At 43.5% G+C, this 26,807-nt stretch overlaps 3 protein-coding genes across 5 annotated transcripts; 2 read left to right on the top strand and 1 right to left on the bottom strand.

Annotated features, from left to right (window-relative positions):
- Positions 1-1,105: 1,105 nt before the first annotated feature.
- Positions 1,106-13,910, top strand: LOC311316197 (tropomyosin alpha-1 chain-like; the record flags this gene model as incomplete). Of its 3 annotated transcripts, none has more annotated exons than XM_084447004.1 (9): positions 1,106-1,219; positions 3,711-3,836; positions 7,322-7,455; positions 10,523-10,640; positions 11,113-11,183; positions 11,588-11,663; positions 11,868-11,930; positions 12,265-12,334; positions 13,467-13,910. In XM_084447004.1, 9 exons carry the CDS (start codon positions 1,106-1,108, stop codon positions 13,547-13,549), a joined length of 855 nt encoding a protein of 284 aa, XP_084303130.1. The 3 variants fall into 3 exon arrangements, with proteins under 3 accessions (XP_084303130.1, XP_084303131.1, XP_084303132.1); XM_084447005.1 differs by lacking the exon at positions 13,467-13,910 and adding an exon at positions 12,965-13,047; XM_084447006.1 differs by lacking the exons at positions 1,106-1,219; positions 3,711-3,836 and adding an exon at positions 6,006-6,349.
- Positions 13,911-15,183: 1,273 nt separating this feature from the next.
- On the top strand, positions 15,184-21,608 carry LOC311316198 (ras-related protein Rab-8A-like). Its single transcript, XM_084447007.1, has 8 exons — positions 15,184-15,329; positions 16,023-16,083; positions 16,305-16,365; positions 16,487-16,564; positions 17,127-17,216; positions 17,329-17,394; positions 17,496-17,546; positions 17,790-21,608. The coding sequence occupies exons 1-8, from the start codon at positions 15,206-15,208 to the stop codon at positions 17,877-17,879; spliced, it is 621 nt and encodes a 206-aa protein (XP_084303133.1). The 5' UTR covers positions 15,184-15,205; the 3' UTR covers positions 17,880-21,608.
- cib3 (calcium and integrin binding family member 3) lies at positions 21,531-25,945 on the bottom strand (the record flags this gene model as incomplete). Its single annotated transcript, XM_084447199.1, has 5 exons — positions 21,531-21,660; positions 21,929-22,124; positions 23,375-23,522; positions 24,171-24,320; positions 25,895-25,945. The coding sequence occupies 5 exons, from the start codon at positions 25,943-25,945 to the stop codon at positions 21,639-21,641; spliced, it is 567 nt and encodes a 188-aa protein (XP_084303325.1). The 3' UTR covers positions 21,531-21,638.
- Positions 25,946-26,807: the final 862 nt, after the last annotated feature.

Below are 26,807 nucleotides of genomic sequence, written 5' to 3'. Positions count from 1 at the left end.
ACAGATACAAACAGACAAAATTGCCATGGGTCCAATTTTAAGTGGTGTCATCATAAGCATAAACAGCAGATATCTGTGTGTCACTATCTCAGAGTATCTGTTCATAGCTTACTAACCAGCAGTCGCTATAAAGCAACTATAATATTGCTATACATACGTATACAAAATAAATATAATAATAGTAGCCTATAATATCATAATCCATCATCAATATCATGAAAAGCATGATTGTGCATTTGTAACCTGAGTGTAACCCCTCAGGTGCATATGGGCCAGGCATGTATCAAAGTCACGCTGATGGCGCTAGCCCCCAGTAGACTGCTTCCTCCTAGACAACACCATTTTCCTTGGCTGGGCATTTTTCCACACTGCTTCTTTTCACTCCACAGGCAGAACAGAACGAGAACTATGTCCCTCCCCTAACCAACGCTGGTATTAACATCAATTTGAGCATTCCTCGGTACAGAAGGGCTCAAATTAAAAACACACACGGTCAGAGACGCCGTCCTGACGGAAAGACGGAGTGTCTCGGTCCCGGGAGTGATGGTCCTTGTCTTATCACAGGCAGCTGAACTGTCTTATGACCTTTGTCTTTTTAAGTCCCCTCCGGTCGTCCTTCCTCCCTCCTTGAAAGAGAACCGGCAGCTAAATAAGGCGATGGGGTGGATATAGCAGAGTTTGTGCTATGCCAGTTCGTTCCTTTAGAAGCCTTCTGAGGTTTAGACTAGGGAGGGGGGAGGAGGGTGGGCACAGGGAGGTCTGGGGGCAGCCTGTGTGGAGGAGTGACGGGATGACCGGTGTGGTGGGGGTGAGGGGGGGGGGTTATGGGCTGTCACTGGGGGACTGAAGCTGGTCTCCAAAACCTCTCCCTCAAAGCTCTCACTTAAGAGTTTCAGTCCTCTGCTCTCCTGCTGCACTCGCTCTCTCTCTCTCTCTCTTTCGTCTCTCTCTCCCTCCCTCTCTCTCTCTCCATATCTGCCACTCCGCTTCTTCTAGGGGGAACTCGGAGCCTGGGTGATACCTCTGCCGTTCTAGCCGCGAGCTCACATCGATCTCAGAACCTCCACTTCTTCTTGCCAGTGAAGTAACCGAACCGACAGCCGCCATGGAGGCCATCAAGAAGAAGATGCAGATGCTGAAGCTGGACAAGGAGAACGCCATCGACCGGGCGGAGCAGGCCGAGGGGGATAAGAAGGCAGCGGAGGACAAGTGCAAGCAGGTGGGAGAGGGGTGGGGGGGGGGGGGGTAGCGTCTGCCGGGGGGGGGCGGCCGGCCGAGAGAGCTGCCGGACAACTGTGATGTGTCCACGTGACGCAAGCCCGTCTGTCACATCAAACGCATGGTTGTGTTTGGATAGCATAGATAAATAACCCATATCTCTTTGTAGTGCCATCTTGAAATGTTATTGCACACTGGCATTTATACAGTACACTACACAGGTATACATTTGAATATGACCCCATTTACACCTGGCATTAAAATGGGTCTTGTATCCAGATTGTATCTAGATATGATTTTAACCTGATTACATTTACACCTGGCTTTAATATGTGTCTCCAGTGAGATCCGATTGAGATCAGATTGCTCTGTCCAGCTCAAACAAATGAATGCCACATTGGTTTAACATCGCTGTATGTGGATTGAAAACACATTTGTGTTTACACTTGTGTTCAATGTGGTCACATTGCGTCCCTGACCAACTCCGGAGCTGGTTCAGACCGCAATCTGTCTTCAAAACGTTTTGGGTGCATTTACACATGTACTTTCATGTGATTTAGCTCTATCAGATTACAATCTGATCACCCAAAACACATTTAAATGCCAGGTGTAAATGGATTCTGTGTGATTTGGGGAAGAATGTGTGTTTGCTTTGGACCCAGAGGGGATAAACTGCACTAACTCCTTTTAACCAGCAGCATGTAAATACAGGTATTTGTACCCTGTATTGGTCTTTAATATCCCAAACAATGATTGAACCAAAATGGCACAGAATGCCTGCCTAAGCTTGACTTGGCTTTAATGTAAGAAACACGTGTTCTGAAAGGAACACATGTTCTAAAAGAACACATGTTCTAAAAGCTGACTGGAGACAAGGCAACATGTCAAATATTTCCAATCAGAGAAGCACAGCAACCATCACAACCACAAATAGCAGCTGATGTGGTGAGTGGGACTGAGGGAATGATCTTCTGGGGGGAGGGAGGTGGTGGGGGGGGGGGCAGAAAGAGGAGTCCCACAGGGAGATATGAAGACCGAATGGGCAGACTGACGACTGGCACATATACGCCCAGTGCACCAGGAGGATTAGACCTAGCAAGACTAGTGAACCAGGAATAAAACCACAACTATGCCAGCTGTTGCTCTGCTGCCCACTTTGGTGTGAGTTACAGGACTCTGAGGTCCAGCCTTACTTTACTCACCAACACACCTTCCGCTGGGTCTGGGAGAAACCAGAGCTGACACGCAAACCTAACCAGCACCCATATGTGGTGTATTCTACCTAGACAGCTGTGCTCCTTAATATATCACATTTATTACTTTTTTTATTTGATGACGGTACTGGAGCCACAAACACTATCTAGAAAAATCATGGAAACTGATCATTTGAGGAAGCCGACCAGAGGTTGGTCACTAGTCAATGTGAGATTACAGGGGTGAGGGGACAGTGGCGGGGATGAGTGGTAAGCCAGTGAGTAGGGGGTTGGTGCGGCGCGGACAAGCAAACTGAGCAACTGTCGTGAGTCCTCTCTGTGATGACCGATGGCCTCGGCACAGAGAGTGGCAAATTGGCAAGTTGTCGCTTGTGGCTGCGGCACTCCTAAGTCAGGAGCCATTTATGACATGTTGAGCTAGTCGTCGCGGAATCCTGGAGGATTATGAGGACCTCTGTAGTATGCTGGGATGTCATAGGTCAAACGGTAGCAAGTGGTTGTCTGTGGCTTCACTATGCTGGCTGTGGTACAGTCAACCAGCTGCACATAAAACAAAATAAAAAAATTATATTTGTCAAACAATATTGACTACACCCACCTTTGAGCAAACTGTCACTAAAGATGCCCAGTCAGTGTAGGTTACCAAAGAATCAAAAATTCTTTAAAAACAACTTATCAAAACAACAGTATGGAAAGTAACGTTTCTATGAGAAATGAACATCACTGGGCAAAAATGGTCTGTGTCCGGGAATATCCCACTTGGATATTTGTCATATCCGGAGCATATCAGAACTCCGGAATGGGAACATATCGGAATACAGAGTGTTATCAATATACAGATTCCTAACACACTGCATAGTGACATGTTCCCATTCCTGAGTTCCGATATGCTCCAGATATGACAAATATCCCATTTGGATATTCCCGGACACAGACCCTTCTGGCCCAGTGCCTTGGGTACACGCTACACCTAATCAAACCCCGGGGGAGCATACATGCTCTTGTTTCTTCAATCAATCAATCAATCAATCAATCAATCAATCAAAGCTTTATTTGTATAGCGCATTTCATACCCAGAGGCAACACAATGCGCTTTACAGAGAACAAGGGAGGTGGGCATACGACCCACTCTCTACATATTCCAGAGGGAAGCAAAAAAACAGTAATCACCCGGGGACCAGATAAGTGAACTGTAAAAATTCTTCCCTGACCCCTGTTTCTCCCTCACCACTGATCCACATTGCTGACCATGTTGTTTGGTTTTGTGGCGCTCCACAGCTGGAGGACGAGCTGCTGGGTCTGCAGAAGAAGCTGAAGGGGACAGAGGACGAGCTGGAAAAGTACTCGGAGGCCCTGAAGGACGCCCAGGAGAAACTGGAACTCTCTGAGAAGAAGGCCGCGGACGTGAGTACGCGCCAGATCTCAGAACAGCCAAATGAGTGCGCAGATCAACCAAGCTTGATAGAAACCAGTACATGTTTAGGGTGCTACAGTATAAGACGTGCACTTTTTTTTCATAATGCACGCGTGTACAGCATTGCCACCTGGGTATACAACATTCCAGGTCTGAATAGATTCAAGAGGTCACGTTGATTGAGGCGTGCCCATTTAAGCTTTCCTCCCAGACAGCCTTCATTTGATGACCCAATCAATAAAGGCGTGAGACTAATTACAGCCAAAGCTCCCAAACATGCTGAAACTTCAGTAGGCCTGATTCTAGTCTTGGGTCTCTCTGTGATTGCCCCCATTGAACTGCATATGAAAGGTCAAATCAGTCAGGGTGGGGCCAATGTATAATATGTAACAGTTTCACATAAACCTTTCATTGACATCAGGGCATTTTACAGGTTATGGTATGTTACAAGTTACAGCGACAGGCACTCAAACATGTACTATAGATCACAAGTTACTGTACGATTCACCCCCGATCAATCGTTAGGAAACAGCATTATTGTATATAGTATACTACTGTTAGATGGTAAGTAAAGAATGACCGTTTACTTTGGTCTTCACATATATTGATTCATTCTCGGATGTTGAATCACACTCACTGGTCTGCAGAAAGGAACGTTTTTCCAGCAGCAGAGAAAGGAGAACCGTAGCTCGCTAGCCACATAGTCGTCCGGGAATCTGAGGAATGTGGCTAAAGCAAACAGAGCAGGGAACCCCACACACCACGGCGTCTAATGAAATCAATGCTTGTGGCGTTTCCGGTGGGGATATCACACACACACTTACACACACACACACACACACACACACACACACACACACACGCACACATTCACTCACAGACGCACACACACTCAGACAGAAAGACAAACACACACACTCACTCACAGACGCACACACTCAGACAGAAAGACGCACACTCACTCACTCACAGACACACACACACACTCACAGATAGACAGACAGACACACGCAGACACACACACACACAGACACTCACAGACACACACACACACACACTCAGACACACTCACAGACAGACAGACAGACACACGCAGACACACACACACAGACACTCACAGACACACATTCAGACACACTCACAGACACACACACACAGACCCACACCCTTTCCATGTTACAGCCTCCACAACCAGCAGCACAACGAATGACACAGAGTTGTAGACATACAATATGGACTACTGTAGGCTAAACAAGGCATGCTGTACCAGGCAGAGATCAAACCCAACAGCAGAGTGTATTTCCATGGGAAGTTACCCCAAGTCTAAATGAGATCCTAATATAATCAATCAAATCAAATCAAAGCCTAGTCTCCTATTTGCCAAGTCCAATTAAGTGATTACTGTTAACCTAAGAGGACATACGGTACTTATGGTTTGAGAGGGAATCATGGCCTAACAAGCCTCAGGCAGAGCTAGCTCACCAAACCACCTCTGCTACAAACAACACAGGCATCTGACTCTCTCCTCACCCGTGTAAACGTAACTTTATGGATGTAGGCACAGTCTTGATTGCACTGCCCTTCACACAAATACCTTTTAGTATAATAAGAATAGTCTCCAGCTTTGAGTAGATCCACTTTATAACGTACTATACTTTTTTTTTTATACTAATAGTCAGAACATACTGTCTACTCCCTCTTTAGATGGGCACCTCCTTGTTCTTTTTCTTTCTTCACGCAAAAAAGTCATAAGCACACAAGCAAAGTCACAAGCAAATCTCTATGGTATCACAAAAATGAGGAGAGACAAAGGAATGCATCACACTGCGCATAGCTGCAGGTCATGTCAGCAACTGAAATTACACTCGGAATTGTCAGTATTCAGATCAGTTATATAACGGCATTTCTTTTGATCACATGTACTTTATGAGCACATATTTAATGAAACTCACATTTGTACACTTATGCGCGCACGCACACGCGCGCACGCACACACACAAACACACACGCACACAAAATGTGGATCATAGACCTCCCACTTGATGAATGTCCTTAAGGGAAGTATCAAAAAGGCTTCATTCCTGCTGAAAACCTTCCCCCTGTAATTGTGATGTCATGTGGGCCCAGGATTGGTGGATCTGCTCAGATCTGATCTGCCCAGAGGTTTCCTGAAAACTCCCAGCTCCTTTACCAAGCTACTAATCTACTTCCTGGAACTCTTCACTCACTTTGGAATTGGAAAATTCCTTCACAACTTCTTGATTTGTTGTCAACTTATCATCGTAGCCTACTTTTTGTTGCTTACCAGAGGACAAGCATTTATAAAATAGGCACGTATTTTTTTTCTTGGTTAAAGTAGACTTGGGGTTGTTGAACCCGTTTGAATTCAATGGAAGCGGTTAAAAGGAAAATCCACACTCTTCAAAAACAAGCTGATGATGCCGAGGAACAAGCCTTCAATCTACAGAAAGAGTTGGATGCTGAACGAGAACTTCGCGAAAATGTGAGAATTACCGCCGTGTTTTACATTGTAGCCTGTTCTAGGCAATGCGAGGGCGTTGGGAATGGGCTACTGGACATGTTTTAGACGAGGGATTAGCCTAATTCGCGGCATCTACTACCTGCAAGAATTCCGCTACAGTGAGCACGTCGAATCTACCGCAGACTAGTGGGAGTGCCGCCTGGAGCCCTTTTGTCTGTTCCTTTCATTCAGTTTCACTCAAACTATGTCAGTGTGAGACAGTAGGCTAAATAATGTGGCTTGCCTTTATATGCCTCTGAACGCCAAATGACTCAGTCAATGACTAGCCTGACTCAAGGACTAAGGAAGGTTGAAGAGAGGTAGGTTTACAATCCCAGAGTGTAGGCTAGAGGCATGGGGGTAGACCACAGGAAAGAGCAGACATTAGGGTTATCAGTGTAATGTCTCACAGGAAGTCAGCTGTGATAAGTAGCCTACCAGTCTGCCTTCATTCAGACTGTCTACCGACTTCAGTGTGGGTAACCATGAGTCATTCCAGGAATTCCCCTCGGGGATCAATACTATCTATCTATTCTATCTATCTAATTTATCTACAGTATCGTATCTATTCTTATCCAATCTGTCTAATCTTTATTATCTAAATGAGCACACTATCCTGCCTTTTTTCACACACAAAAAAAGTATTGACCACTAATAGCACGCGACCCCCACATTTCCTCCTATGGGGATTATTACATTAGTCATTTAGCTGACACTTTTATCCAAAGCAACTTATTAAAGTTCATATCTGTCTATCGATTAGGACTGATTTTGTATGCTGCTGCCATGAGGATTGATTTTGTGTATGCTGCTGCCATGATTATGATTGATTTTGTATGCTGCCTCCATGATTAGGACTGATTTTGACTGCTGCTACCTGCCATAATAATTCCGTATGTGGAGGCACGTACAAGTTTCCTTGTCTGACCTTTGACCTGACCCCTAACCCCGCAGGCGGAGGGCGATGTGGCGGGCCTGAACCGCAGGATCCAGCTGGTGGAGGAGGAACTGGACCGGGCCCAGGAGAGGCTGGCCACTGCACTGCAGAAGCTGGAGGAGGCCGAGAAGGCAGCGGACGAGAGCGAGAGGTCAGAGGTCACACTGGGCTTGGCTCTACAGTAGTCTGCCCTATATTAAAACCTCCAAACAAAAACTTTTCAGTATGTGGTATTCAATTCAATAAAACTTTATTGTCCCCGGAGGGCAATTCTGGTGCAGTGTAAACACTACCAGCCCACACATAACACTATACACAAACAAAACCTTTATTTATACTTGTAAAGCACTGAGGTTTCCCTCATTAACAGTGTTGACGAGTTCACACAGATACACATCAGCAGAACAAATGCAATATACAATAATAATAATAATTAAAAACAGTTACAAGTCGAAGTTGTTGGCTTTTGGTGTTTTGGTCTTGACTCCACGTTGTGCTTGAGCCTATCATAAATAAAGTTGTGACAGCCTTAACACAATACGAGATGGTCTTCCGGTTCAAATGAAGATTGAACACTGGTGCAGTTCAGTTCGTTACGGGATCAAAGTTTATTTCTCTCTCCTCGGTCTTGGTGACCTGCAGACCCAAGGCCCAGCTGACACACGGAGCTCGAACTGACACACAGACCTGAGATCTATCATGTTCTTAAGTAATACTCCTCGTACATCAACGCTGGCCTCGTTTAGCCTATATATCAATAATAGAGGGACTGAGGAGCCTCAATGTCATTTTATTTATATACCATTCATACAAATCAATGTAGCGCATAGTGCTTTACATAAAATAAATATACACATAAATCATACAAACACAGTGAGAATAGACTTAAAACAAACAATAAAATTAAAGCATTACAATTAAAAGAGTGTAAAATAGAATAAAAACTATAAAAATAGAATTCAAATTAAGAACACTAAGATATTAAAACAAGTAAAATTGCGTGGTAAAAGCAATGTTAAAAAGGTATGTTTTAAGATCCCTCTTAAAAATTACCATGGTCTCAGACATTCTGGGGTAACCATAACTATCTCTGTTAGATATCACCCCACATCCCACAAAGTACAAAGATCTAGAGCCATGGATTTAAACTCTATGACTGGAAGTCAGTACCTTAATCTTTAGTCTTAGTAAGGTATTCCAAGTATAAGGAGCATCATGGAAAAAAAGCAGCCCTTCCAAGTTCAGAATGCACTCAAGGAACCCTGAAAACAAGCCGATCGGGTCTGGTAGGTGCCAAGGCTCCAGTCCAACAGAGACGAAATGTATGGTGGAAGTTTACCAATAGTGGCATTGAAAACAGATACCAGTGATAGTTATGCCTTAAAGAAAGAGATGCATGCTATACATAAACAAGTAACACATAACACCTTACACAAACAAGTAACGCTAACACTATACACAAACTAGAAAGTACATTTCCTGGAGAAAATGTGAGGTGGGCTAGATGCCGCAGCCACATGTTTCATCTACTGCTTATACTAGCCTACTATAACTAACTACTTTAAATATACTATAAACTGTAAATACTACTGATACTACTACTGTAATACAACTACTGATAGTACTACTAGTCTATAGTACCATAAATATAAGAACTACTATTAACTACTATACAGCCTATTACTGTTACTACTACTGTAATACAACTACTGATAGTACTATTACAGTATAACTACTAACAACTATAAATTAACTACTTGCTTGTTCTGCTAGTACTAGTTGAAGAAAACAAGTATAAAACTTTGAATTCACGTAGGCTAATGAAGGTGCTGATAAGCCGAAGTTAATTTAAAGAACTACAAGGCCTATATCAGGATATGGAATAGATTTTCGATGACAAGCCACCAACATCGTTCTAGCAGTCACGGCTAGCTCAGAAGGATAAGACTATGTAGCCTACATTTTATTTTTGATTTGTTAATGTCACTCCTTTGAGAATGTTTTGCTATTACTACTGTAACTACTAATACAACTGATAGTAGTTAATAGTTATTATAGTACTATGAATAGCCTAAATATTAAGTAGCCTACTGTAGGCTACACTTTGACTAATGTTACTTGGGACTTGGAGGAACCTACTTCAACGGACTGCTGCATGCACAACATGCATGATTTGTATTTAACTTGCAAAACAGCACGAGAAGGCTGTTTTGCAAGAAGAGATAAGGTAGGCTTTTTGTGATCAATTATGAGTTGTTAATACGTCAGAGTCATGAAATGATGGGAGGATTACGTTAACGGATCCTCCGCTGCTTCTGGCATGCCTGGTACCAGGACCCACCAGACACCACTGCAGTGGTGTAAGGGTTAAGAGTAGTGTTAGAGTTAACACTAGTGTTATATTGAACAGTGGTGTAAGGGTTAACAGTAATATAAGGGTCAACAATAGTGTCTATCTATCTTGTCTGTATCACTTCATCTGATGGTAGGAATATAAATGCTGCTACAGCAATCATAAAAGGGTGTCTGTGGCTTCAAGAGAGGCTGCTCATGCACCAAAATTCAAATCCCAACTGCCACTCTGAACATTCCATCAATTGTTTCTATGGGAAAGCATGACTAGCTTCAGACAGCTCTATCTCAAAAAGTAGGCCTATAAATGTTACAGCTTACATATTTACATACAGTAGGAATCCTGGGAACCAGCTGTGTATGAGCTGTTCAAATTGTAGGAATGCCGAGTTATTGAACATTCCACCAGCAATTTCAGTGGTACAAAAACTAATAATAAAACTTAAATTAAAAAAATAAACTATAAAGATTATTTAAAATCTGAATGGATCCCCGAAATAGCTAAACATCATGAACATTTTAAAGTTTGAATGAAGTTTCTAGCACAATGTGGCCTATAATTACTGGCTAATGGCAGCAATTGCCTTGGGTGTAAAGGAGCATTGGGCTCTAGAGCTCCTGAGCCTAGGGATCCTGTACCTCCGCCCAGAAGGCAGAAGATGGACTTCCTGGTACCGGGAGTGGGATGGGTGGGCCAAGATAAAGGTGGCCTTTCTGACCAGATGTCTGTTGTACAGAGCAGAGAGACTGCACTGGGACACCCCTGTGAATTTAGAGCAGGTGTTCTGCTCCGCAGAGTAATGTGTCAAAGGGTTTCAAGGATATTGCACCTCTAGCTTCTAACCCTGTGTCGCGTTTCTCCTCAGAGGCATGAAGGTGATCGAGAACCGAGCAATGAAGGACGAGGAGAAGATGGAGATCCAGGAGATGCAGCTGAAAGAGGCCAAACACATCGCAGAGGAGGCCGACCGCAAATACGAGGAGGTGAGGGTAGCCTGACGCGCCAGGTGGTTGGCATCGCGTAACCATCTGGGAACTCTCCATTGGAAACTGGGAAAGGGCAGGCACTTAAAAAATAAAAAAAACTTGGCAGGTGATTGGATGAGCCACGCGCTAACTTCAACCGCTCCTTGCTGTCGTCACACCTACATTTCCTCACTTAGAATGCTGATTGGCTAGATCGTTTTCTGATCTGGCACAGACAGATCTGATATAGGGAGTATCCAGACTGATCTGCGAGAGAAACGTAATGTGAGCTTGCGAGATCAGGATGGTCTCACGAGGGCCAATAACCGGCACACCAACGTATAGACACTATACCAGGCCAATAACCTGCACACCAACATACAGTATAGACGCTATACACAGTAAATGTGTGGGTCGACGACATAACAATGGTGATTTCATAAGTATTTGTTTTGTTTTGTTTTCTCATGTGTGGTGTGCTCCTTCTTAGGTTGCCCGTAAGCTGGTCATCCTGGAGGGGGAGCTGGAGAGGGCAGAGGAGAGGGCAGAGATTTCAGAACTGTAAGTTGAAGCACTAGTAATCATCAAACTGCGCTACATGCCACCCATGTTCACCAACAATAGCCTGGCTCCAGTCCCTGAATCTGAATTTTCACATTTTTGAAATGCTCTCGAACAGAGTGATTTCTTGGTTGGAATTCCCAGCTGCCAATCAGCGTCTGTTAAATGCCACAACGTAATTAAACAGCGCTACGTGGTTGGTCAGGGGATTAACTAATCACTGAGGACTCCATGGGCGTCGGAAAACGGCTGCAACAAGAGCCTGTTCAAACTGAATAATGAAGTGAAACAAAATGGCAGTTCTGTTTGAGTGTCAGGTTACTACAACAACACAACTAGGGGAAATTATCTACCCCAAAATGTCACGAGCGTTTATGTTCTTCTTCCTCTGTCCTTTCCCACAGGAAGTGCACTGACATGGAGGAGGAACTGAAGAACGTTACCAACAACCTCAAGTCTCTTGAGGCTCAGTCTGTTAAGGCTAGTTACCCAAACTGCATTTTCTTGCTTATGACCTTGGTTGGTTGTTAGAACAAATGTCAGTTGTATAATACTGTCCTTACCAGGTCATTTTACATAAGTGAGAAGAGAGGCAGCTCTTTTGCCTTTTTGCATTTAATTTAAGCACACTTTAACGTGTCTGAAATTTGCACACCTTTTTGAAGCTGTTCTCTGTCTCTGCAGTATTCTGAAAAAGAAGACAAATACGAGGAGGAAATCAAGGTGCTCAGTGACAAACTGAAAGAGGTGAGTACAAAATAATTATGGACAGGGTTAGGAGACGAGATCTGTTATGGACGGAGTTGGGAGATGTGATCTGTTTTAGACATATTAGGAGATGAGCCTCTCCAGTCTTATTTCTGGGTGGATAGTCAGAAAGTTATGTCTGTTTTGAAACATTTTTTTTTTACATTACTGCAATTTTACATTACTCACACATAAATGAGTGGGTTGTGCAATATGACATTCTGTGTGGGCGTTGCCCATCCCAACACCCACCTAGAACCGGCCTGCACAAGTTCATTATAATACGGTACGCGAGTTCTTACAGGCCAAACTGTTTGTGTCTCTTTCCCTGTAGGCGGAAACCCGTGCTGAGTTTGCTGAGAGGACAGTGGCGAAACTGGAAAAGACCATTGACGATCTAGAAGGTACACTTTTCACACCTTAGTGTGCGTGTCCACCGGCGAGCTGTATTTTAGAGCTGGCGCTGTTTTCTCGTTGTTTACAATGGGTAATGAGCTCTAGGGTGCTATACAGCCGAGAGCTGTTCCAATCGCTTTTTAGCGCCATAAGCTCTAGGCTTTTTGAAAAAATATTAACTTTTTGGGCTAGAACGCAGGCTCTAAAAGGCTGTTGTGACGAGGACAACGATCGTTTTTGGGGGGAACTGCAGAGACGGTGAACGTTAGCACTAGCTAACATTAGCTAGCTATGTTAATTTAATCGGCAGTCTACAAAAACATACTTGTTGCTAATGTAGGTGTAAAACATTGGTAGCCTAGACAGCTCTAGACTCCAGCTCTAGTGCGCTCTAAGCAGCTGTAAGCTGTTCGGCTACATACAGCTCACCAGTGGACACAGCCTAACACCTTACCACTCAGCCTCTGCTCTTCTGAGGAGATTTTTCTAAGCTGCTCGTTTCCAGACTTCGTCAGTTAATCTCTATTCTTTCTCCTGTCTTTTTTTTCTCTTTTGTTTCTGTCCTCCTCTCCGTCTTCCCACTGTGCTTTCGGCGCTGCCCTCTCTGCTTCTCTGAACCTGCGACCTTTGACCTTCAGACGAACTGTACGCTCAGAAGCTGAAATACAAGGCTATCAGCGAGGAGCTGGATCATGCCCTCAATGATATGACTAGCTTGTAGATGACCTTTCACCCTTATCTGTGTGAATTTTTTTTTCTTCCGCTTTCCTCTCCCTGCACTTTCACCTCTCTCTCACAGACTCTTCTCTGTAAAACCAAAGCTTGAATAAAAATCTTCCCGCTCTACTTGGTTCTTCTTTTCTGCTATTCTTACGCCTACTCCTTTTATACTTATATGAGAGAAAGTTATAGTATATATTTAAGGTGTCATTTAAATGTTATTACAAGCACTGTTGGTATAATGAAACATGAAGGCAAATGGTAATTATGCAAATGCCATCAGGCTCTGTGTCTTGTGAGTGCGTGCGTGCATGTGTGCGTGCCTGCGTGCATCATTTGTAGACATCGGACAGACATGTTCGAAGTTCAGATGCATGACAGGCCTACTGTATGAACTGTGCTTACAACTTTGTTTTACAGAAAATCTGACCAGAGCAAAAGAGGATAATATGGGCATGAATCAGCTTCTGGACCAAACTATACAAGAGCTGAATTGTTTGTGAAAAAAGACAACAGTGTGAAGACCAAAGACCAATAAACATTCCAATGTGATAAGATATTTACTATTTTCCAACCACTATTCACAATTAATTCATTTTTGATAGTGGCAGTCACAACACCTTTTTATTTGTTTTTGTTGTTCTTTGCCCAAAGCATAAGACCAAGGTTTAAGTGTCACGCCGATAGTGCTGGAAACAATATAAGATACGACCTTCAACAATGATGTGCATTAGATGCAGTTAAGTGCATTCAATGTATATAATTACTACATGTTGAAATCTTTGATTGTGACTTTAGCTTTATGCTCTACTGTACTGCTAAATGTTTTTATACTGTCATTGCAATCAGGCTCGAAATAAAAATGTGCCCTATTTTGTGTGTAAGACCGTATGTGTGCGTTGTGTGTGAGAGAGAGCTTATTGAGAAAGAAACTGATAAAGAACAATGGAGATGTGTTTGATATTATACAATGAATCTAATTTTGTTTGGATTCAGATCTGTATTTCCAAGATGATATTGTACTGAAGTTTGGATCCAGCCCAAAAGATTGAGTCAGAGGTAGTCTCGCATAGCCAGACCTATCTCCACACTTTGTTTACACTGTGCCAGTGCTGGAGACAGGTCTGGCGGACATATTACCATTCTGCAATAGGGGGGGGGGGGGGGGGACGCAGTATTTCTTTAAAACAATTACAGTCGTCTTGGGCGGAGCAGCGACGGTGCTCTTGCAAAATAGTCTGGATCGAATCTGATTGGTGCCGAGAGAATCTCTCGGCCCGAATCAGATTAATTTGCGTGGTCAATCTCGCCACTGATTGGGCAGTGTGACAACGAATGACGAGGTTTATTCATGGATACCAAATGTAGTCCTAGACCTGCCATCTTTGTGTCCTCCACAGGTGTATCAAGTGGTCTAATTGGCTCTAGTGCATAGAATCCTATGCAATCAGATAAATTGACACACCTGTGTAGGGCACAAATATGGCAGATCTTGGACTACATTTGGTACCCATGAATTGATCCTATGCAATCAGATAAATTGACACACCTGTGTAGGGCACAAATATGGCAGATCTTGGACTACATTTGGTACCCATGAATTGCCAAAACCTACATCCGTTGAGTCAGACTACGTGAGAGGTAACAACATCACCAACCACAGTTTCGATACACAGCAATAATCTTTATTGGAAAGGATTACTAAAATTAATATGGGGGGGATATACATCCAGGTCAGGCAGTGTAAGCTGTTCACGGCACCTCTGGTTACTTCAGCCCCCGAACAGTCGGCTACCAGCAACCCCGAGCCAATTCCTCCACTTCCTGGCTCTCTCTATTTAACCCCACAATCACAGGTGCGTTTGTAACCCCACAGCTGTCCATCATTGTAATCAATTAGCTAATTATCCCTTCCCACCAGGGCCCCCCCCCCCCCCCCCCCCCCCCCCCCCCCCCCCCACCACCACCACCACCACATACACACACTCTTGGTCCATCACAATATTTAGAGAGAAATGTTGTCCTGTCTTTGCTGCTGATGCTCTCCAGAGCAGAGCCAACGTGACCCATGGACGCTCCTCCAACGTGATCAGTGACGTCACTATTTGGTAGCGACGCCGTGCAGCGCTTCGCCGGGCGGGATTTCCGCATTATCAAGTATGGCGAAGACATACGATTATTTGTTTAAATTACTCTTAATCGGGGATTCCGGTGTCGGAAAGACCTGTGTTTTGTTCAGGTTCTCAGAAGATGCCTTCAACTCAACATTCATCTCAACTATAGGTATGGATTTGCTGTAGTTTTGTATCCATGTTTACAACACGTCGATAGTATGTCTGACGTCTAGAGACAAGTTGGCTAGCTAGCACTAGCGGCTATCGGTAGCTAGCTTCCTAAGCTAACAATGTGACTAATTCCTAAATCTGCATCAATAATGTCCCATATGCTAGCTATTCCATATCAAATGTGTGTTGAAACATATTCATCCACACTTACCTGGCTAAGAACGTTAGTGGTAGCTGGTGGTATAGCTTGTGCTAACTAGTTAGCTAGCTAGAGAGTTAAAGATGGCCCTGCTGTCAAACACGAAGAGCCACTTCCTGGATTGGGTGAGCCAGTGCTAACATGAACGGCTAACGACGGTACCTTGCTAGCTAGATAGAACTGACCCAGTCTCAGGAAGTGGATTGGTAACACTAGCTAGCTAATACGCCTCTTCTATTGTGTGTGTATATAGATGGCTCTATAACCAGCTAAGCTGGCTAGGCATAGCTAACCGACTAACGAGTTGGATAGTCTAACTAGCCACATTGTTAGCTGATCAGTTAGCCTCTTGTCGGCTAGCAATCTAGACATACAGGTAACTAACCATTAGCTACGGTTAACCGGCCAGCTAACTGCACAGTTGGTCAAGTGTTTTAACATGGAAACACTGGACAGCACTCTCACTAGTATGTGTGACGTTATCTCCTCCAGGCATTGACTTCAAGATTAGAACTATAGAACTAGATGGAAAGAAGATCAAGCTGCAGATATGGTAAGTTGTTGCTCCCTCCTCCTCTTTTGTCGAAGGGAGCACTGTTAGCTAAACCTTTTAAACATTCACTATCAGACCAAGCTCACACTGTAGCAAGGCTGTTATATAAAGTGAGTATACACTGAATATGTCTGGTTGGGAAACATGCATTGTTGTATGAGTGTGTGACAGGCTGGATATTTCTAATCTAAATCTCTTGTGGTGTTTCACGTTTCTCAAAGGGACACAGCCGGCCAGGAGCGTTTCCGAACCATCACAACAGCATACTACAGGGGCGCGATGGTGTGTGAATTCAAATATTGTCTCACCCATGGGCCGTATCCATGTCTCTCAATTTAAAGGCTGCTTACTTTTAACCCAACTGCCGTCATGCCCTCCGTCTCTTGATGTGCTTTCATTGCAGGGAATCATGCTAGTCTATGACATCACCAACGAGAAGTCCTTCGAAAACATCAAAAACTGGATTAGGAACATAGAGGAGGTGATGAACCACATGTGTTGAGCCATGTTTTAATATTGCGCTGACAGGGCATGTCCACTAGCCAGCAAATGTGACCCCCGCGGTTTGAACGCTTCACTCGGTTTCACTTCCTGTCACCTGCCGCCATTATCAGTTGACTCAGATGTGTCTGTAGGATTGTTAATATGCCACTTTATATTAAGTTTTAATGTCATTTCAGGCACGAAAGTAAGGATGTAGATTCTCAATATGTGGTCAGTTATATCGAAATAAGCTCTGACTTCCACATTTGGGGAGATCACAGGCCAGGGTCTATCACTTTTACCCTCTCCCGATTGGACACCGCCACGTGAAATTCACCTGGAATCTGCATAGAATAGCCTCGAAGTCCACTTCATGCAAAATAACTCCCAATCCGCGTCGCCTTCCCGGAGGGATTCGCCCGCCACCGGGAAGATCATCACTTCAACCCACAGGCGATATTTTTTCATGAGCTACTGCTGGTTAGTGGATGCCCCTGAGTCAACCGAGGTGCATGTATCATATTTAGGCCCGGTGTTCAATCTGTCCTGTACCCGTCTAGCACGCGTCAGCCGACGTGGAGAAGATGGTCCTTGGGAACAAATGCGACATCAACGACAAGCGGCAGGTGTCCAAAGACAGGGGCGAAAAGGTGAGGCCTGCGCCGTCGGACCAACCCTAGCCTCGTCGAGTTGTGTTTTTGTTCATGTCCACTCACAAAACAAGCCTGGGTGAATGAATCCGTCGCTCTCCTCTTTTCTCAGCTGGCGTTAGAGTACGGTATCAAGTTCATGGAGACGAGTGCAAAGGCCAATATCAATGTGGAAAACGTGAGTAAAGGAGAATTTGACACGTAATTAAATATGATGTATGCGGATCTCTAGGTAGTACTGAGATGCGGCTAACTATGTCTATTGTTTTGCTTTTGTAGTCTTTCCTGACACTTGCCAGAGACATCAAATCAAAAATGGACACAAAATTGGTGAGATGAACTTTATTTTCAAGTGTGCCGGTTTCCTGTAGGCTGTTCTATTGAACCGTTGACACCTGCACTTCACTGTGCTCAACAGATGTGTTTATGTAAGGAGGGTTGCTTGACCAGACATGTTTTCTTAGTAGACAACCACTTTCTTAGTACAAAGAGTCTTTGTGTGTTTTGCCTAGTGGCCGGACCAGTTATAATGCAGGTAACGAGCTGTGCTCGTGTGTGCGTCTGTTTTTCCAGGAGGGCAACAACCCCCAGGGCAGCACCCAGGGGGTGAAGATCTCCGAGCCCCAGAAAAAGATCAGCTTCTTCCGCTGTGCCCTACTGTGAGGACCGTCAAGGCCTTAGCTAACCTACCGTCCAGCACCGGGCTGCCTGTGGACACGACTGGACTGTGCTTGGCTCCTAGCACCCCCCCCCCTTCGCTTTCTCTCTCCCTCTCCCTCTCTCTCTCTCTCTCCCCCTCCCAGCCCTCACCAAGCGCCATGCTCCAGGGCAGGTGTAGGAGTCGTCCACTTCCCATGATTTCTCATGACCCCGCCCCCCCCCCCACCTTCCCCTCCTTTGAGCTTATAAAACCCCTGCGTCTCAGTGGACTCGACCGACACACTGGCAGAGGTCGTGACCTGAAGAGGTCACCTTACACCCCCTTCCCCGCCCCCTCCATACCGCCATACCACACACAAGACACCTCTTCCTTATGTCTCATGTCCCTGGAACAACATCGCCATTGTTCACTCATTTAACCTTGTTGCACAACAGCAGAGCTCCGTCTTCAAGATGTAATCATAACACGAATAACCTCTGAAGGTTTGGGGGTTGGAAATACAATGTGATGCTTGGTTATTATTTTATTAGTCTTGGTCCCTGTCTACGCTGTACATGTGAACCAGAGACTGACTGGCTTTTGGTTTGTGAAGAAGGAAGAGTTGTTAAATGTGTAAAATGCCCAGAAGGCACAGCATCATAGGAAAGAACTCCCCACCATAACATTTGATTTATGCAGAAAATAATTGTTGTATTCACTTGTAACATCAAATTTGTTTACACATACGGTCCCCTGACAATCGTTTTAATGTGACTGTGAATGGAGAGTTCATGGCTCTCTGAACCAAGTTCATTTGCTGTGTTCAAGTGTTGTTCGGCTTGTTTACTCAGCGTCCTCAGTCGCGGCACCCCCAGGCTTGTGGCCTATAATTACATGCACACTTCTGTGTTTGAAGGTCTGTAGCCTGAAACTCCCAGATTGTGGAGCACATTCCAGCTTTACAGTGTTGTTTTCTGCTCAAGAAGTCTGTGTTAAAGAAATGTGACCGTTTCCAGACTTACCCTCTCTGGAGAGTTATGGTAACTGACTGTATGATGTAGTTCGGGACGCTGTCAGTCACATCCGTTTATCCATTCTGATTAACACCCCGGCTATATGAAGTCTCTGGTTGCAGCAGGTGGAACTGTATGCTGTTACTGTAGCGATCAGCTCATAACAATGGTCTAATGCGGACAAGATCTTTCCATGCAATTCCTTGCACTTTACCAATAACCTGTGTTTCGTGTGTAGTCTGTGCCAAGTGATAGTTTCGCAATATGAGCATTTTGAGCATGATCCAACATTCATGGTCCATTGATATGGTGAATATTTTGGGCTTACCCCAGATGCATTTGGAATTTTATTTCACCTGTTTATAAATTACCTTCTTATTCTTTGCAATTTAATTATGTCCATTCCATGGTCTTGATACTGTAGCAGTAAGTAGAGGAACCCTTCCATGATACAAGAGTGGACATAAAAATGTTTTGATATTTGATATTTTCGTTCCATGTTACTGCTCTGCCAAATTTGAGTATAGTATAAATGTAATAATCTCTTGGCTTATGAAGCCCAGGGGAAACCAGTCCAAACTTCCAAATGTTTGTGTTGAGGGTGTGTGTCGGTTTGTTCCTGTTGTGTTCAGTACCTCGTTTGACAACTGGGTGGTGAACTTGACTGTTGAATATTTGGTTATAAGGTCAAACGCCAAGAAAATGTCAAGTGTAAACCCGGAGTTCACACTTTAGAGTTCCACTGAAAACCAGTGTTATGCTTTAGCTTATTTCTGTCCTTCCCCTCCAGAAACGCAGAGTACAGTGGATGTGTGATATAGATGTTTACATTGCTTGTGTTTTGCATTGATACATCAGCTGACCCCATTCTCCCCACCTCTTCCTTATCATTTTTTAAATGTCTGTGTCTGAAAAAGAACAGAAAAAAGATTTTACAAAATGCACAATGAGAGGGGATCGTCCTTGCTAGTCTGCACCTTTCAACAGCGATCAGGATCTCATGACCACTGCACCACGACCATTTTGTCTTAATGGCCAAGACTCTCTCTTCCATTTTTGAGCTATGCATCGTGAAATTTGGACCTCTGCATTTTTGTGTAATTGTTTGGTTGTTTTTGTTGTTGTTGGAAACCACACAACTCATACAGTCTCCACATCATATCTATGCTGTGTAAAATGGAAGCACTGAGCTATGAACATGATGCAAGCCCATTTGTAAAATTACTTTCCACATTTTTGATATCTTGAATGCAATGACCAGCCAAGCTAGTGTGTTACTGAGGACTGGGATAGGCTATAGTAGGAGGGCACATAGCTATTCTTCCAATCGTAATGTGGAGAGATTTCTGTTTTCTCATTTGAATGATAGCTTTAAAACACCGCAGAATAGAGAACGGGCTTTGGTGTGAGTTCATGTTTGAACATTTTCTGTCCAAATAATTCCCCTTGAATTCTCATCATCAAAGAGTTTATTTTTTATTCCTGTCAGTAAATGCATATCATTTACATTACTTTTTTATGACCACATTTTCATTACATTGTCGATATTGTGAGAGGTACACCGGGAGAAAAAACATAACATTTTGAAGAAAAAAAGCAGTTGTAAATATCACATTTAAAGAGATCTACTTTAATTGTACTGTACTTTCTAAAAAAAAAAATCATGGAAAAATGATCTACAGTTTGTAGATATCTGTACTATTGATTTAATAAAAAAAATGATTCTTTTAAAATCTGAAATGTGCTCTTGTTCTGCCTACAATAGAGATGTAACTATGTGAATGACAATTTCATATGATTATAGTGACCAAAATGATCACGGTTATCAGTATTATCGCGGTATTATAAAATGCTGAAATTTTTCTAAAACTACTGATACACACTGAAATCATTTCACCAAGTTTCATATTGAAAACCACAAATGAAAGTAGCAGCACTATAAACTTTTTTTCTGCATAAACATTAAAATAATGTGTCTTGGAGACTGTTGCTAACTTTGATGCTGGACAGTATTTATAGTGAGTTTTTCAAAGCACAGATATCAAACAGTTTTAAATAATAGTTTTATCGCGCTAAATTTAATCCAATTTTATTGCGGCTTATCATTATACGCTCATATATCGTTACATCCCTAGCCTACAACATGATTTATAATAAATTATAACAGTGGACTATTCAACTGTCAGTTGATCTCATGGTTTCACAATGGACCGTGACTGCCTGCATGGCACAGACTCTCCCTCCATCACACCTCTGTGGTTCATTGGAAATGATTGACAGGTGTTTCTTGTATAACTTGCAGTAACTGAGCCCCATAGAGGAGAATGCAAATGTCCTGTTGATTGTTATAAAGCCAATGAACCCTCTCTTGAGAGGTACAGGAAACAGGCCAGAGTCACGTCCAATCGTTTACAAAGCAGTGGCTATGTCAGTTTTAGCATCACTTTAACAAAGTCTGAGTCTGTCAAACACTGCTGAAAACAACACACCTAACCAGGCCAATACTGTTGAGCCTGCTGTGCTAAGCTAACCACCCCACTCTAGTGGAATGCGTCACACACAGGAGAAGTGAAAGAACATGAAGTAGCAAAGCACGAGATACAAACCACTGAGTCCAAAACATCAGCTCTTGGTAGAAACAGAGCTTGCGAAATGACAAATCTTCCTCAGTTGTTGGGTTTGAAGTCCTATTATTGGTCATTTTACATGTCCTCATGAAGTGCAAAGTGACCTCCTCCAGCACTTCTAGTGAGTGAGCCCGATTTCTCTTCATATCCTTATATGGAAGGTACTGAGGACAGAAGATACACTTACATGAAAACATACTCTTAACATAAGCTGTGGCTGATTTTAAAGAGATAGTTAACTCAAAATAGCGTCAACAATGTCCTCAACATTCTGACTGTGCACTATTCATAGCCATGATTACAGTAAGTCTGGGCCTCACTCTGACAATAACCTCCAAAACAAGAATTACTCTTGGTTTTGCATAACTCTTGTTTTTTTTTTTAAAGATTACAAATTGTCAAGGGGCACATGTGTTTGGTGTCAGGGCAGACCTGAGGAAGTCGGGAGCTCGGACAATCATGTGCTGGAAGTCCTCCAGGGAGAGGCGGCCGTCGTTGTCCAGGTCAGCCTCGTCCATGACCTTCTCACACACCATCCTCACCTCATCCTCCGTCAGCTCGTTGCGCGTCAGTCTGTTCAGCGTCTTCTCCAGGTCCGACTTGCAGATGTAGTCGTCGTTGTTGAAGTCTCAGAGGAGAGGAAGAACAATCAAAGATGGCCGGCCATTCACCTCCGTTCCTTTTTTGGACTTAGTCTCAGGAGTGAAAAGTTACCCACATTCATTGCCAATGGGGGGAATTGAAACAGCCTTATCTCGACGTGGGATGGTCACATGGGGTTTGGACTGGCATAGAGCTCTCGGCCTAACAAACGCAGAAATACCAAACATGTCCTGCTCGCGCGCACAGAGCCACGGAATGCATTCATGGGCGGAGGTCTGTGCTCCGTGAGCACCATTTCTAGTTTGTAATGTTCTGCTTAGGCCTTGGATACCCATTATACTGACCATCATTTGGTTTGATTTTGGTGAGGAAGTCTTAGTTTTGAAGAAGTTGATCAGTCATTTTAGTCTGTCAGTAAAGGTGACGCTTTTACTCAACAAGCCTGTGGCTGCTTGAACCAACGGGCGTTTGTATGTGGGGAAGCAGTTGTTGTAGTGTGATAACCCTACTTATCAAGAATTTATCACCATGTCCATAGACGTACAGTAGGCCTACACACATGATCGACACACCCAGTCCTGGCAGACTTATTACGACTTAATTTAGACTCACAAGTTAAACTCTTGTGTCGCGAGGCTAGACTTATTGAGACTTAAAATAATAATAATAATAATAATAATTCACTTACTGAGTCAATTCCAGTTCAGTGCCTACCTGTGTAGTCATATTCATGGTTCCTGTTTTGTCCAGTGTAACTAAGTTTTTTGTTCCTGTTTTGCCCCGTATAACTAAGCCTTTTTTGAATAAAGCCTCCCTTGTTTCTCTTTTTAGACGGCTTTAATAATGGATGAAAACTTTCCTTGACCCATGACCACGGCTACATGCTGGAGAACATCTTCGTGTATCACCCCCGTCTTAATTAGGGGTCTCCTGGCGCCTATACCACAACCTGGGCTTTCACGGGCTGGCCTCTCCATAACGGGCCGATCAATCATTCATAACCCCCTGATCCGCCCGCCCTCCTATTGTGGTTAAAGTTCTATGACCTCTTCTCATGCTATATAGGTGAGCTTAGGCTACTGGGGTCACTGGTAAAAGGCAGACCGCCCCATGAGTAGTCGCAACTGTGTACGGTAGCCTAGCCCGTGACGGTGAGGGAACACAAACGTTTCACCCTGGCTGTGAAAAATGTTGCAGAACTGAGGAGAGAAATAATGAACTAGGTATAGAAGGGTTTCAAATCCCAGATTGCTACTCCGCTGACTGTGTGTTTACCGTAGATTTTAAAGGCGTAGTAGGCTTTCAGGTCTCGCGGGGCCATCTCGCTCATCACCGAGAACATGTCCAGGAAGTCGTCCAGCGTCATGTTTCCCTCTCCGTCCTCCGAGAAAACCTCAGCGATCCTCTGGCGGAAAGGGTTGTCCTGAGGAACCACCAGGGACAAACACTGGGATATTTATTAAGTACAGTAACATGTGAATGCACGTCTTAAGTCTCTGGTTTGATATTTGGAGCAAGAAAATCTATTAGGCTCTGGGCTGTCACAGCTGGAGCTGGAGTTGCAAATAATCATTATTATGAATTTGAAATAAACCAATAGAAATATTTAGATGTGCAAGTAAAGACAGAGTGTAGTTTTTTTGTTTTGTTTTTTTCCATTTTATGACTTAAGCATTTCTCTCGTCTGTCTGGGAGGCAGCTCAGGTGTGCAGGAGACTTTTTCATTCAGAAAAGTATTCTTATTAACCAAAACAGACTAAACATTTCCTCTTTCACAGAACTGACCTATGGGGTGTTTACATGCGTCAGTGTTGTCGTCATTGTACGGGCTTGTGGGTAAAGAGGCGCATAACCAGCCAGATTGATAACAAGTGTGCCCTACGAGACCCACAGGCTTTCCTCAAGTTTAAAAGAGTCAGGTAACTCGTAACCGTTCAAAGACTGCTGTCAATTAGTTGAACATTAATTATGGATAGACAACACAGGGGGAGCGGGTCTTGTGTGTGTGTGTGTGTGTGTGTGTGTGTGTGTGTGTGTGTGTGTGTGTGTGTGTGTGTGAGAGAGAGGCTACCTTCAGCTCTGGCATACTGCCAATCAGCTCATAGGGTAACTTCACATCTGGCTTGTTGCTGTAGTCAAGTGGAACAAGCTGTGGTGCCAAATCCCGATAGCGATAGAACAGCCTACAGGTGAATGACAGTTTAAACGACAGCAATAGAAAAGGGTACAGGTGAATGACAGTTTAAACGGTTTGCTTGTTGGATATTTTATAACCACATTGTGTTTGACAGCATATCAAATATTCTCATTTTATGTGCAACCTGGACTTGATATACTGTAGGTGTTTATTTGGTGTCCCGTTACTACATGATTGTGCCGGACTAGTGAATGACTTTCACTGAAGTTAAAGGTTCAGTGACACAGAACATAAAAAGTTCTGGAAAGTAATTGAGTGTCATGTACAACTTCACCAATTTCACACTTAATATTTATGTAATTAATCTCTGGTATGCACAAATACTGACAACATATTTACCTCCGCCCCAGCCACAGTGCAGGGCAAGGTAATGTTTTTGGTGGTCCATGTTTGCTTGTGTGTGTGTTTGTTTGTTTGTCTGTTAGCAGGATTACGCAAAACCTACCAGAATGATTTTCATGAAACTCGGTGGAGGGTTTTAGCATGGGCCAACTAACAACCCATTAAATTCTGGAGTGGATCCAAATCACGGGGTGGGTCCACAAGCCGGCCAAACACGGCCGGGCTGGCCATTCACCTCCATTAATTTTTTGGACTAGGATTACGCAAAAACACTGCTTTTCATGAAACTCGGTGGAGGGGTGTAGCATGGGTCAGTTTAGAACCCATTCAATTTCTAGTTTATTGATTGTTTCAGCATTTCAGCCACAACCCTCAAAATCAAACGCTGCACAACTGTGATTATACAGTATGGGATTGTTTACCTTAGAATCTCTTTCCTGGTGAAGAATGTGCAGTCCTGTAAAGGTATTGGTTGATTGTACAAACAAATCAAGAATTAGACATACAGTAGTAGACTATAATATTGATTGGTTTCCATACTGAAGTCTAGGGTTGTTAATCCAAATATATAAATTAATGTGAATTAAGCTGCTATAGTATCCTACCTACTTTGTTTATATGTTATTATCATATGACATGCAAAAACTCTCATGCATCATTGTATATTTCATTTATCATCAGTGGATTGTTATGTTTTTATACTTCCTTTAACGGTGCAATTTCGATAAATAAATTAAATAAAGTAACTACTACTACTTCTAGGTAGTCATCCTAAAAAAGTAACCATAGCCTATACTTTTTTACACAAATGTATCATTCTAGCCTAATCAAAGAGACATTGGGATGTTGATTGGAAAACTCTTAAAGATGAAGGAACTTCAAGGGAACTCGCCTAAAGCAAATCAATAAAAGCTAAATCAACAGATGCTACAGAGCCAACCTCACTTTGCTCTGTTTGGGTTAAATACGTCACACAGCTGTGATCTCTGAGAACACGAGCAGCTCTTCTGCCACACACCTGATGGGTCTGTTTGATCGGTAAGTGAAGATACAGAAGAAGTGTGACAAGAGTGTCAAGACTTCTGTCCTGTAAGCACCTCACCCCCTACACAACACACACAATTTACTCTCCAGACGATAGGAATGCCAGATTAAAGTGGACGCAATCCTCTGACTCAGTCAGCAAGCCTGCACACTCTCCTCTACCGCTAAGGTGAGCGTGAAAACAGGAGCCACACACACACACACACACCGACCTGATAGGCGTCGAGCTGTTGTGCCGTGAAGATGGTCTGCTTGTTCCCCATTGCCGAGCACCCACACACACACACACACACCGCTCACACACCTCGGGCCTCAGTTCCATTACAGTCCCAGTACGAGGTGCGTCTGGGGGCCTGCTGCTGGGGATGTCAGATATGAAATGCTGGGACAAAAGGAGGCCAAGGCAAAAGAGGGGATCAGGTGTCCGCAGCCTCTGGGCCCTTTATAATGGCAGCATTTCATCGTTTTCCCTGATCTGAATGGCAGCCCCTTTGACAATGACTAAGGGCTGTCGTGAAGCATGGTGCCCAGTGCCATCAACCCCTTAGAGCTAGTCTATGGGCAACTCCTCGGTCTAGGATCAGGTTACCAGCGCTTTAGAACTGGGTTATTCATGGGACAAATCGACTGAGTCCACATGAAACAAGGTTTATTTTAATCAAGAGCTTGATATCTAGTATTTGTATAACCCTATTTTTTTTCTCAAAAATACTATTTGTGGTGGTTCTCTTTTAAGAGAATGTATATATAAGTACAATATGCTTACAAATATAATTGAATTATTATATTTCGTAAACTTTTATGCAATTATCTGCATTTATATTTTCATTGATATGGGGTTACCCTAACTCCTAGCCAACTGTGTAGGTTGTGTATCTCCATTCACCCTCCTCTCACTGTCCTGTGGGCAGAATCATTACCTCAGTGCCTGTTTTTGGGTCATAAACTGTCTAGTGTTTTGACCACACTTTTTCCTACTGTATCGGTATTAGGACAAGATACTGTAGTCTGCTGTATGCAATATCCATAATGCCATAATTATCCCATAATAAAATCTACAATTCAACGGGAACTCGCACTTAATTTGTTTTATTTGGCATTGCCGTGCACAAAAACACAAGCAGG

The sequence above is a fragment of the Borostomias antarcticus genome, assembly GCF_949987555.1.
Source record: "Borostomias antarcticus genome assembly, chromosome: 12".
NCBI lineage: Eukaryota > Metazoa > Chordata > Actinopteri > Stomiiformes > Stomiidae > Borostomias > Borostomias antarcticus.
Note: the sequence above shows the minus strand (reverse complement) of the source record. Positions and strands in the feature narration are given on the sequence as shown.